The sequence below is a fragment of the Mauremys reevesii genome, unplaced genomic scaffold (assembly GCF_016161935.1).
Source record: "Mauremys reevesii isolate NIE-2019 unplaced genomic scaffold, ASM1616193v1 Contig88, whole genome shotgun sequence".
NCBI classification, from domain to species: domain Eukaryota; kingdom Metazoa; phylum Chordata; order Testudines; family Geoemydidae; genus Mauremys; species Mauremys reevesii.
In genome coordinates, this window is record NW_024100904.1 from 217,670 (window position 1) to 230,458 (window position 12,789).

The following is a 12,789-nucleotide window of genomic DNA, read 5'->3' on the forward strand; positions in this document are numbered from 1 at the left end:
CTTGGCTAGCAAGTACTATTTAATGTAGGTTGAGTCATTTTTGTCATAAAGCAGTCTCATAGTTCCTCATTCACATAATTAAGGTAACAGCCCCTTTTTTTCCTTCCTGCCCCAATAACAAAGAAATTGGGGATTCCACAGTGTGAAAATAACCATCCCATGCTGCTGTGTGTTATGCTAAGTGGAGTGGGTTTTCCAATGCAAATGCACATTCCTAAAATTCCTTTGCCCACTCCTTATAATGTACCACCAGATGTCAGGGTAGAGCTCATCCTGACTCTGCTTACATAGACTAACGGATGTATTGGAGCATGAGCTTTTGTGGGTGAATACTCACTTTGTCAGACACATGTAATGGAAATTTCCAGAGGCAGGTATAAATATGGAGGCAAGAATCAGTCTGGAGATAACGAAGTTGTTAGTTCAATCAGGGAGGGTGAGAACACCAAGGCAGCAGAAACTGCTTTTGTAGTTGGCTGGCCATTCACAGTCTTTGTTTAATCCTGAGCTGATGGTGTCAAATTTGCAGATGAACTGAAGCTCAGCAGTTTCTCTTTGAAGTCTGGTCCTGAAGTTTTTTTTGCTGCAGGATGGCTACCTTTAAATCTGCTATAGTGTGTCCAGGGAGGTTGAAGTGTCTCCTACAGGTTTTTGTATATTGCCATTCCTAATATCTGACTTGTGTCCATTTATCCTTTTATGTAGGGATTGTCCAGCTTGGCTGATGTACATAGCAGAGGGGCATTGCTGGCATATGATGGCGTATATTACATTGGTGGACGTGCAGGTGAATGAACTGGTGATGGTGTGGCTGATCTGGTTAGGTCCTGTGATGGTGTCGCTGGTGTAGATATGTGGGCAGAGTTGGCATCGAGGTTTGTTGCATGGATTGGTTCCTGAGTTAGAGTTACTATGGTGCGGTGTGTGGTTGCTGGTGAGAATATGCTACAGGTTGGCAGGTTGTCTGTGGGCGAGGACTGGCCTGCCACCCAAGGCCTGTGAAAGTGTGGGATCATTGTCCAGGATGGGTTGTAGATCCCTGATGATGCGTTGGAGGGGTTTGAGCTGGGGACTGTATGTGATGGCCACTGGAGTTCTGTTGGTTTCTTTCTTGGGTTTGTCTTGCAGCAGGAGGCTTCTGGGTACACGTCTGGCTCTGTTGATCTGTTTCCTTATTTCCTCGTGCGGGTATCGTAGTTTTGAGAACGTTTGGTGAAGATCTTGTAGGTGCTGGTCTCTGTCTGAGGGGTTGGAGCAGATACGGTTGTACCTCAGTGCTTGGCTGTAGACCAGGGGTCGGCAACCCACGGCACACGTGCCGAACACGGCACACAAGCAGATTTTGAGGGGCACGCAGCTGCCTGCCGCTATCCCGGCCCCCCGCCCCACTCAGCCCCCCGCCCACCACTCTCCCCAGCGGGGGCAGGAGGCAGAAGATTGGTTCTGCGGCAGCCAAGCTTCCCCCTCCCCCGCTTCTTCCCCCAGCGTGGTGCTTTCCTGCCCCCCCCGTCCCTGCGCCGATCAGCTGATGGCCCTAGCGAGGGGGGGGGGAAGAGCGGCAGCGTGTACACAGCTCGGTAGGGACGCAGCCTGGGGGAAGGGGGTGGAACAGGGCACATCCCTTCCAGCCCCCTGCCATGAGCCGCTCAGGACAGGGGGCTGGGAGCACCCCCACAAGCCGAGAACCCCAGCCCTCTGCCCTGACCCCCCCACACCCAGCCCTCTGCCCTGCACCCCCACAGCCCCATCCCTCTGCCCTGAACCCCCCAGCCTTCTGCCCTGCACCCCCCCACACGACCCAGCCCTCTGCCCTAAACCCCCCCAGCCTTCTGCCCTGCACCCCCCCACCCCAACACACACCCAGCCTTCTGCCCTGCACCCCCACTGCCCCCATCCCTCTGTTCTGACCCCTGAATCCCCCCCCCACAGCCTAGCCTTCTGCCCTGAACTCCCCCAGGTCTGGGGTCCCGGCCGCAGGCCCTGCTCAGCCTGCTGCCGGCCTAGGTGAACAGAACCCCAGGCTGGCAGCGAGCTGAGCAGGCTGGCGGCATAAGAGCAGCATTTTAATTTAATTTTAAATGACGCTTCTTAAACATTTTGAAAACCTTGTTTACTTTACATACAATACAATAGTTTAGTTATATAGTATAGACTTATAGAAAGAGACCGTCTAAAAATATTAAAATGTATTATTGGTGTGCGAAACCTTCAATTAGAGTGAATAAATGAAGACTCGGCACACCACTTCTGAAAGGTTGCCGACCTCTGCTGTAGACGATGGATCGTGTGGTGTGCCCGGTGTGGATGCTGGAGGCATGAAGGTAGGCATAGCGGTCGGTGGGTTTTCGGTATAGGGTGGTGTTAATGTGACCGTCCCTTATTTGCATAGTGGTGTCTAGAAAGTGGACCTCCCGTGTAGATTGGTCCAGGCTGGGGTGGATGGTGGGGTGGAAGCTGTTGAAATCGTGGTGGAATTTTTCCAGAGTCTTCTTCCCATGGGTTCAGTTGATGAAGATGTCATCAGTGTAGTGTAGGTAGAGAAGGGACATGAGTGGATGAGAGCTGAGGAAGTGTTGTTCCAGGTCAGCCATAAAAATGTTGGCATATTGTGGGGCCATGCGGGTACCCATAGTGGTGACACTGGTCTGGAGGTATATATTGTCACCAAATTTGAAATAATTGTGTGTGAGGATAAAGTGACAGAGCTCAGCAACCAGTTGTGCTGTGGCATCATCAGGGATACTGTTCCTGACAGCTTGTATTCCATCTGTGTGTGGGATGTTTGTGTAGAGAGCCTCCACATCCATGGTGGCCAGGATGGTGTTTTCTGGGAGATCACCAATGCATTGTAGTTTTCTCAGGAAATCAGTGGTGTCACAGAGATAGCTGGGAGTGCTGGTGGCATGGGGTCTGAGTAGAGAGTCCACATATCCAGACAGTCCTTCAGTGAGAGTGCCAATGCCCGAGATGATGGGGCGTCCAGGATTTCCAGGTTTGTGGATCTTGGGTAGCAGATAGAATAACCCCGGTCGGGGCTCTAAGGGTGTGTTGATTTGTTCCGGTGTTAGTGTAGGGAGTGTCCTGAGTAGATGGTGCAGTTTCTTAGTATATTCCTCAGTGGGATCTGAGGAAAGTGGCCTGTAGAATTTGGTTTTGGAGAGTTGTCTGTCAGCCTCCTTCTGGTAGACTCCTGAGGGTCACAATGACAGTCTGGACCTATACATAGAATGCTTCTGCCGACATGCACAGGCAGAAATTGTGGAAAAACAACATTGCTTGCCTCATAACCTAAGTTGCGCAGAACGCAGTGCCACCCACAGCCTCTGAAATAACCCTGACATTACAATTAAAGAGACTGATAATGGAGGTGCTGTTGTCATCATGAACAGGTGTGACGTTATTGATATAAATGGGGACCATATAGAACATGGGTTGCAACCAAGGTCCTGTAGTGGCACCAAATCCTAAGTAAAGGGGGTCATATAAGGTGTCTAAGACCAGGTTCCGGGTTGCTGGTTATAATTATGCTGTCTGTATGTCTGTGTATCATTTTTAGTTGAAGTTATGAATGTTGGCTCTATGCTGTCAGTATTTCAAGTTTGTGCTGTGCTTCTGGGGGAAGCCTCCCAGACAAGCTGGTGTTAGCTCTGCCTAGCCTGTTTGATGGCCCATTAAGGACCATTAAGGACACAATGGACCCATGGAGAGAAGGCAGACACGCCTTGTGACTCAGCAAAGTATGCAGGGACTGGCCCATGTGACTCCAGGCTCCATGTTGCTGTGATTTTCCACAGTGAGAACAAAGAGATTCTTACACCTGGAAAAGCCTATATAAGCCTAATGCCTCATCTCCATCTTGTCTTCAATCCTGCTTCTGACCTCTGGAGGAACTTTGCTACAAACTGAAGCTCTACACCAGGGACTGAGGACCCATCCCAGCGGGGGATGCATTCCAGAGACTTAAATTGAACCTGCAGTTTACTCCAGCACTGCTGCAAGCCTGAACTAAGAACTTTGCCATTACTGTATGTAATTGATTCAATTTAACCAATTCTACCTCTCATCTCTACCTTTTTCCCTTTGTAAATAAACCTTTAGATTTTAGATTCTAAAGGATTGGCAACAGCATGATTTGTGGGTAAGATCTGATGTGTATATTGACCTGGGTCTGGGGCTTGGTCCTTTGAGATCGAGGGAACCTTTTTCTTTTATTGGGGTGTTGGTTTTCATAACCATTTATCCCCAGGACGAGTGCACTGGTGGTGATACTGGGAGACTGGAGTGTCTAAGGAAATTGCTTGTGTGACTTGTGGTAAGCCAGTGGGGTGAGACCAAAGTCCTTTTTGTCTGGCTGGTTTGGTTTGCCTTAGAGGTGGAAAAACCCCAGCCTAGGGCTGTAACTGCCCTGTTTGAGCAATTGGTCCTGATTTGGCACTCTCAGTTGGGTCCCGCCAGAATCGCTCCGTAACAACAGGTCTGACTACCAAAAGTCAAGAAAATCATTATTTATTGGGTGATTGTGAAACAATAACTCCACGATCCAAGGATTTTATTCAGTGACAGACCTGAAAACATACAAATTACAGAGCCAGCCACACTGAGCGGCATAAGGGCAGCTGTCGCTGCTAAAGCCAGAAACATCACACCAAGAGAAAGCATCCCTGCGATGCACATCCCATGCGGCCCCCTCCAGTGCCCAGGGCTCCTCATCAGCAGGTGGCTGGGAAATATTCTAGCTTGGAAATTAAGACGGCTTTCTGAGGTGCTGGGACCTGCATGTCACAGCCCAGCCTATCCATGGGCCTCCTTACAAATCCACCTCAAAGGCTCAGTGCACTTGTAATCATTCCACAAATTCCGGAATCTTGGCTCGGTGTGAACACAGTCTTCTCCACCATCTATCTCCGGATTGTAATTGTTTGGCTCATTCTCCCCCCAGAACCTACGGATCAGAGTGTTAATGTCTCAGGGGAGAACCACAGCCAATTCCTGAGCTCAGTTCTGCTCTGTGGACTCTGCTGTTGGCAGGGGACCAAGACACCCAGCAATGACGCGGTGAAGTGATGCACCCCCCGGCCACCCCTCACAGTTCTCCACAGCTCTTGTGGCCATGGTAACGAAGGGCTTCTGACGGCCGGGGGTAGCACCTGCCCTGCGCCTGACAGGCCAGCAAAGAGCCAAAGTCAGTGTGTGGCTCCAAATGCTGAGCAGCAGCAACTCGGATCTCAGTGCCCAGCACCAGAGCAGGTGGCACAGCACGTCCCAGGCACCCCCGAGATGGGAACGCAGGAACGGGAAGAGAGGGCAGCGGGGGCCAGTCATTAACTTCTCCCTGGCCCTGCTTATGGGCCCCGCCCACAGCCCCCTGAGGTCACTGCACCGACTGCAGCTGGCTCCTGCCATGCCCCCGGCCCCACAGCCTCCCCGTGCCCAGCCTGACCGAGGGGAGAGCGCAGCGCAATCCCAAGGAGAGCGGGAACCTGCCGCTCACTCCAGACTCCCCTGGCTGCACTGAGTCGACTTGGGGCCAGACCCTCAGCTGGTGTAAATCCCTGTGGTTCATTCAAGTCAATACCGAGTTACCCAGGGGAGGCTCTGGCCCTGGGTCTCAGCGGGCACTGAACACACACTCCGTGTTGAGGCTCCTGCTCTAAGCAAAGGGGCATTAGCAGGAATTCCTGAGGGGATTCACTACTATCGTGGCAGCACCCGGGGGCCTCCCTCAGGATCGGGCCCGCTGTGCCGGGTGCTGCATAGACACCAGGGGCCGCACAGACACTGCCCGAAAGAGCTTGTGACCAATCGTGTAATAAATAATCACGTCTCTCAAGCTTTACTCACTCCCTGCTTGCGTCTGCTCTGTATTCTGTGCCATCCACCCAGCGCCAGCTGCCTTCTGTCTCCCGGTCGGTGAGTCCAATCCAGTGAGCTTCTCCCTGGGTCTCCTTGGAGAGAAACTCCTGCACAACACAGTTTGCAGCATGTGCAGGTCACCCAAGAGAGGCTGCAGGATGCAGCCGCAGCTGCCTGGGCTGAACAGATTTTGGGGGAGAGGAAAGGGCGTCTGGTGGTGTGAGCAGGGCACTGGGCAGCGGGAGACGCGGTGTCCTGCCCCCAATGCTGACAGTGACTAGCTGGGAGACCCTGAGGGAGCCCTGGAGCAGCTCTGTGTCTGTGTCTGCATCTGTATCTGCCTGGGGCTAACAGCAGGGACCTGTCTCAGAACACTTCCCCCATTGCCCCCTCAGAGCTGGGCTGCGGCAGGTACTGACGGGCACCTCAGAGTTCACACCAGCCCCTGCCCTTGCAGGAGGCAAAGCTCGGAGCAAAGAACTGTGTGCAAAGTCTGGCCCTGTCGGAGGGTGGCATTTTCCGCCTCCGAAAGTGCCACAGAGGCCTGGGGTGAGGGCTGCAGTGGGCACGTGGGGAGCGAGGATTCTCTGAGAGGTGCATGGCCCCTTGCACAACAGCCTTCCAGATACAGGCTTCTAGATTGTCCAGCAGGAGCTCAGACCTGGGGAGAGGGATCAAAGGGGCCCTCACTGGGAAAGGCCATTGGTTTGCAGGAAATGCTACATTGGAAGTAGTGAAAATCAGAAATGAGCCTGACCCCAAATCTCCCTACCTCCCCTCGGCACCCCAGATCCTGGCTCTGTTCCTCTGCCCATCTCTGCTTTTAAACTGATGGGTGAACACCCTGAGTCAGGTATCCTCTCCGATAGTTCACCAAAAGGCACATCGCAGAATTGGAACCTCAGCTGATCCCTCCCAGCTCCTTCTGGTATGAAACAAGGCACTGACCCATTATCCAAGCCCCTTGGAGCTTCCTGCGCTCACCTGTTCCGCCTGGGAGGAGACAGAGGTCAGGTGCGAGTCCTGAGACACACAGAACTGCTCGGCCTCGTCCCACGGCTTTTTTTCATGTGAAAAGTAATAGAGGTTCCCATTGAAAAACGTCCAGCCCCTGGAGAGCTTTGTCAGCACATCACCTAGGAGCAGAGACTGAGGTGAGAAGCCCAGGCTAACGTCACAGGGACACACACAGGGAGTCCAGAGATTCTAGTGCTGCATTTCCCCTGCCCTTCAGCTGCCCCAAGGCCAGGGAACTTCTGAGTGGGTGCTCGCATTAGGCTAACGAGGCCTAGGGTGTAATTTAACTCCACACAGATCACCATGGTATGGGCGCAGGTGCAGCCACTGGTGATTTTCAATGGAAGAGAACTCGGTGCTGGAGAAAGTTGCTGCGCTGTCAGCCTGGGAGCCTGAAATCCTCCGTTCATCCTCAGCACCAGTAGAAATGGCACCAGCCAGCACTGCAGCTAGTACTTACTGTAGCGACCTTGCACTGCTGCTCGCGCTGCACTGACGTTGTCCAGTCGGAACTGGATTTCTCCATACGCTGCACTGATGTTACCCAGCTGGGCTTTCAGCAGCCGGACTCCTGCCTGCGCTTCATCCAATAGCTGCAGACCTAGAAGAAAGTCACAGCGACATCAGTGGAGATGCAGAACACTTGATTATCAGCACGTGCAGTAGAGCAGCACCTGTCGGCCCCTGTGTGCCAGGCGCTGTACGGACAGGAGGGGACAGTTCCTGCTCTCAACAGCTCACAGCCAAAATAGGCGAGGTGGGAGAAATAAAGGATGATTTTCCTGCAGGGGAACTGAGGTGCAGGGAGAGGTGCCCAAGATCACACAGGAAGTTTGCAGCAGAGCTGGGAATTGACCCCAGCTCTCCTGAATTCTAGCCCTGTGCCCCCAATCTCCCCAGCCACCTCTTCCCAATCGCTTCCCCCTTGTGAGCAGTGATTGGGTCCCCTGCAGCCTGGGGCAGAGCTGGGGCTGCAAGAACATCCATGGCCCCAAGCCCTGGCCCCGGGCTCCAGGCCGGGATTTTGAACAGCCCAGCGTTCAGGCGAGTTCTGTGCTGGGGTTTAGTTCAGGCCCATTTTCTGACTGGACTCTGAATAACCTGATCCATGGACGGGTTTGTATATGCAGCCCTGAGCCAGACAGACAGACAGTTGTGAGACGTGGCCACAAGGGGGCGCTCTGCCTCCAGCAATGGGACTGTGGCAGGTACCCAAATTATTGGAGCTGCACAGGGAGGGCTCAGGGACTGGGGGGCAAATGGAGACCCACGAGTGCAGCTCCACTGACGTCCTGCTTACACCAGGGTCTGAATTCGGCCCCTGTGTGTCTCATGAGCTGCATCCGTCTTTCCCGCCAATGCAACCCTGACAATACAGGGGCCAAGGTGAAAACTATGGAGCGAAGGGAGCAACAGTGAAAGGACGGAAGATGGTGACCACTAGGCATCCTGCGCAGGAGCCTGGGGCGGATGCAGCCAGCCTGCCACTGCCAGGAAGGGAGCTAGGAGCAGGGGTGAAAGGAACTTACAGGACTTACCGGTACTGATTTACCAGGGTCTCCCAGCTGCAGAGGTAGCTGGGAGCCCCCCGGGGCTCATGGGCAAATTAAAGGGCCCGGGGCTCCGGCTACCAGGGGGAAGCCTGAGCTTTGCGGGGATGCACAGAGATTTAAAGGGCCTAGAGCTCCTGCCCCTGAGGGGAGCCCCGAGCCCTTTAAATCCTGGCTCCAGCCCAGCCCCCGGAGCCGCGGCTGGGATTCAAAGGGCTCTGGGCTGCCTGCAGCCACGGGGAGCCCAGAGTCCTTTCAATCCCCGCCGTGGAAGCCGGTGCGGTCCGGCACGGCGTACTGGCTCTTGCCGATATGCCGGACCGGACCGGACTGGCTTACTTTCACCTCTGGCTAGGAGGGAGCCTGGAGCAGCCACCCATCCCTGGGAACAGAGCCTCCGCTGACAGAGGAAGGTGCAGAGCAGCAGCTCGTTAGATGGGGGATGGGACCTCCTGGCAGTGAAGTGTATGGAGGGGAGCAGGAGGATGCCAGGCACCCACCATCCCTGTAGGCAGGAGAGTGCTCAGCGTCCAGGCCAAGGGACGGGAGCTGACCCACCCTGATGCCTAAGACCCTCGTCCTACAACTTACTGTCCGATCCCTTTGCTGATGCGTCTGAAGCGTTGTCAGGCTGCAGAGAGACTTGGAGCTTCTGCACCGCTTCTTCAACCGCTTGCAGCTTGCTCTGTGCCCGGAGATCTAGAAATCACACATCTGCAGGTCAGCGACCGAACCGAACTGCAGCTGGAGACCAGCCGCGCCCAGAGAAGGAACATGCCCCGAGCGTGAGGCTGTTCTGTATGACGTCTTTTATTTTAATCTTGGACAGCTTCCCTCCCGAGGAGGGACACCGGCACAGCCAAGGCCCCGTTCGGGGCTGTCTCCTGGTGTATGTTACACCGTCTTAACGTAGGGCATCAGCTCCTTGGAGCAGGGAGCTACAAACTCCAGCAGAGCCGACTGAGAGTAAATCTCAGGAACAGATGCCTCGGGAGGTTGTGGAAGCTCTTTCATGGGAGGTTTTCAAAAGGAGGCTGGAGCCGTCTGTCTGGGATGGGTCAGACACAACAAATCCTGCATCTTGGCAGGGGTTAGACTAGATGCCCCTGCGGTCCCTTCTCACCCGATGGTTCTGGGATTCTGTGACCTCATTTTACTGTGTGTTTGTGCATCACCTAGCACTATGGAAAGCAGGACCTGGGTGCAGCTTCTGGGCACTATGGCCGGCCAGGTGCCGATCCTGACAGCTCCACTCCTGGTGTGTCTCAGGGGCATGTCTGCTAACTGGAGGCCCAGACCCTTAGAAGTGTTCAGGCACCAAACTACCAGTGATTTCAATGGAAACCAGGAGCCCAAATGCCTCTGAGGATCTGGGTTTGCAGACTAATGTCCAGCTGCTCAGATAGTGTCAATCTGACTTCAGAGGAGCTACTTCAATTTACACCTGCAGAGCATCTGTCCCTAAAAATCAGCCTTTCACTCCCTTAGCACTGCAGGGCCAACACAGCGATGCCCCAGGGAGCCAGCTTCTCTTCCAGCTTGTGCACCATCAACAGACTTGTGATCTAGCTGCTGCCTGTGGAATCTTTCCCACAATCCATCGTATGTCTCTGGCTCCTTCCACGGCAGGATCTGAGCAGCTCACAGTCTTTAATATATTATTTAATGTCGCACGACACCCTTGTGAAGTAGGGAAGTCTCCTCCCCCCGTTTTACAGGTGGAGAACTGAGGCAGAGACAGGTCTCATAGACCTTACAGCCAGAAGGGCCCATCATGATCATAATCTGACCTCCTGCAGGCCACAGAACCTCACCCACCCAGTCCTGTAATAGTCCCATAACCTTTGGCTGAGCTACTGAACTCCTCAAACCATGATCTAAAGACTTAAAGTTACAGAGAATCCACCATTTACACTAGTTCAAACCTGCAAGTGACCCATGCCCCAGGCTGCAGAGGACGACAAAAAAACTCAGAGACTCTGCCAATCTGATTTGGGGGAAAATTCCTTCCTGACCCCATTGAAAGGTGGATAAGGATCCAGTTAAATGGGAGACTACAACCGATCAAGCTCAAAGGTGAACTGTCAGGGTGGAGGGAGGTTACTCATGGAGTCCGTCGGGGATCACTCTTGGGACAAATCTTAGGCCTGGTCTACACTAGGCGTTTAAATCGGTTTTAGGAGCGTAAAACCGATTTAACGCCAAAACCGTCCACACTAGGAGGCACCTTATATCGATTTTAATGGCTCTTTAAACCGGTTTCTGTACTCCTCCCTAACGAGAGAATGCGCTAGTATCGGTATTAACATATCGGATTAGGGTTAGTGTGGACGCTGATCGACGGTATTGGCCTCCGGGAGCTATCCCACAGTGCACCAGTGACCGCTCTGGACCGCAATCTGAACTCGGATGCATTGGTCAGGTAAACAGGAAAAGCCCCGCGAACTTTTGAATATTTCCTGTTTGCCCAGCGTGGAGCTCCGATCAGCACGGGTGGCGATGCAGTCCGAAATCAAATTAAAAAAAGAGCTCCCGCATGGACCATGCGGATGTGATCGCTGTAAGGGCAGGCAAATCCGTTCTATCAGCGCTCCGTTACAGAAGATGAAATTCAGAATCCTTTTTTAAAAATCTCCAGACAGACGCCATAGCAGGGACTCAGCGCACTGCAGCGTGACAAGCGTAACGGAAAGCCAAAGAATCAAATGGATGCGCATGGACTGGAGGACTGAAGCTATCCCACAGTTCCTGCAGCCTCCGAAAATTATTTGCATTCTTGGCTGAGCTCCAAATGCTTCTAGGGTCAAACACAGTGTCCGCGGGTCAGGGCATAGCTTGGCAATCTACTCACCCACCCCCCACACCCCCCCAGAAGCGAAAGGTAAAACAATCCACAGGCTCTTTTACATGTCACCCTATCATTACTGAATGCAGCAGAAAGGCGCGGTCGTGCAGCCCACAACACCAACATCCTTGCTCCCCCCCCCCCGCCATGGGCGGCTGATGGTACAATATGATGGAAATCCATCCTCATCATCAGCATAAGCTGATTGTACAAAAAGCTGGAAATCCATCCTCATCATCAGCCTCAGCTGATGGTACAAAAGGACTGGTAACCGTCCTCGTCATCAGCCTATTGGCCCTAATTTTTTCTGGTGGATGGATGGTGCAATATGGCTGGTAACCATCCTCATCATAGCAACAGGGGGCTGAGCTCCATCAGCCCCCACCCTTCATGTGTAAAGAAAAGATTCAGTTGCCCCTGGACTAGCAGTGAGATGCTGGGCTTCTCTCCTACACACTGCTTAATGTCCTGTCTGGACTATCATAGCAGCTGGAGGCTGCCTTCCACTCATTTCTCACTAACAAGTCAGTGTGTCTTATTCCTGCATTCTTTATTAATTCATCACACAAGTGGGGACAATGCTACAGTAGCCAAGAAAGGCTGGGGAAGAACGGAATCAACAGGTGGGGTTGTTACAGGAGCACCCCCTGTGAATAGCATACAGATAATAATTTCTGCAGGCTCTGACACAGAGCAGCTGTGCTCTCTGGTTCTATGATACGGTGGTTCTCTAGTACACTTGCCTATATTAGGCAGCACTGATTCTATTTTTAGATACCAAAAAGGAGGAATTGACTCAGGGAGTCATTCCCAATTTTTGCTTTTGCGCCCCTGGCTGATCGGCCAGGGGCACATATGACAGCAGCTAATGGTACAAAACGATGGAAGGTGCAATATGGCTAGTAACCAATCTTGGCTTTGCGCTGGCTGATTGGCCAGGGCACTAGCAGCAAATGGTACAAAAGGACTGGTAGCCATGATCATCCTCAGTTCCAATTTATGGAAGGGTTTGGATGGTGCAATATGGCTAGTAGCCATCTCTGCTGTCATGCAAAAGCAAAAGCATGCTTCTGTGTAGCGCTGCTGAACCGCCTCTGTGAGCGGCATCTAGTACACATACGGTGAGAGTCACAAATGGCAAAACAAGCTCCATGATTGCCATGCTATGGCATCTGCCAGGGCAATCCAGGGGAAAAAGGCGCGAAATGCTTGTCTGCCGTTGCTTTCCCAGACGAAGGAGTGACTGATGACATTTACCCAGAACCACCCGCGACAATGATTTTTGCCCCATCAGGCACTGGGATCTCAACCCGGAAGTTCCAAGGGGCGGGGGAGGCTGCGGGAACTATGGGATAGCTACCCACAGTGCAACGCTCCAGAAATCGACGCTAGCCACGGACCATGGACGCACACCACCGATTTAATGTGCTTAGTATGGCCGCGCTCCACCCGATTTTATAAATTCTGTTTTACAAAACCGGTTTATGCAAATTCGGAATAATCCCGTAGTGTAGACGTACCCTT

The 12,789-nt window shown here is 53.0% G+C and overlaps 1 protein-coding gene across 1 annotated transcript in view; it reads right to left on the reverse strand.

The window, feature by feature from the left end:
• Positions 1-4,746: 4,746 nt before the first annotated feature.
• LOC120394990 (C-type lectin domain family 4 member F-like) overlaps positions 4,747-12,789 on the reverse strand; it is a 31,547-nt gene continuing 23,504 nt past the window's right edge. Inside the window, exon 5 of the mRNA XM_039519166.1 lies at positions 4,747-4,942. Coding sequence (XP_039375100.1) covers positions 4,792-4,942 — 151 coding nt within the window. The 3' untranslated portion in view covers positions 4,747-4,791. The remainder of the gene's footprint in view (positions 4,943-12,789) is intronic.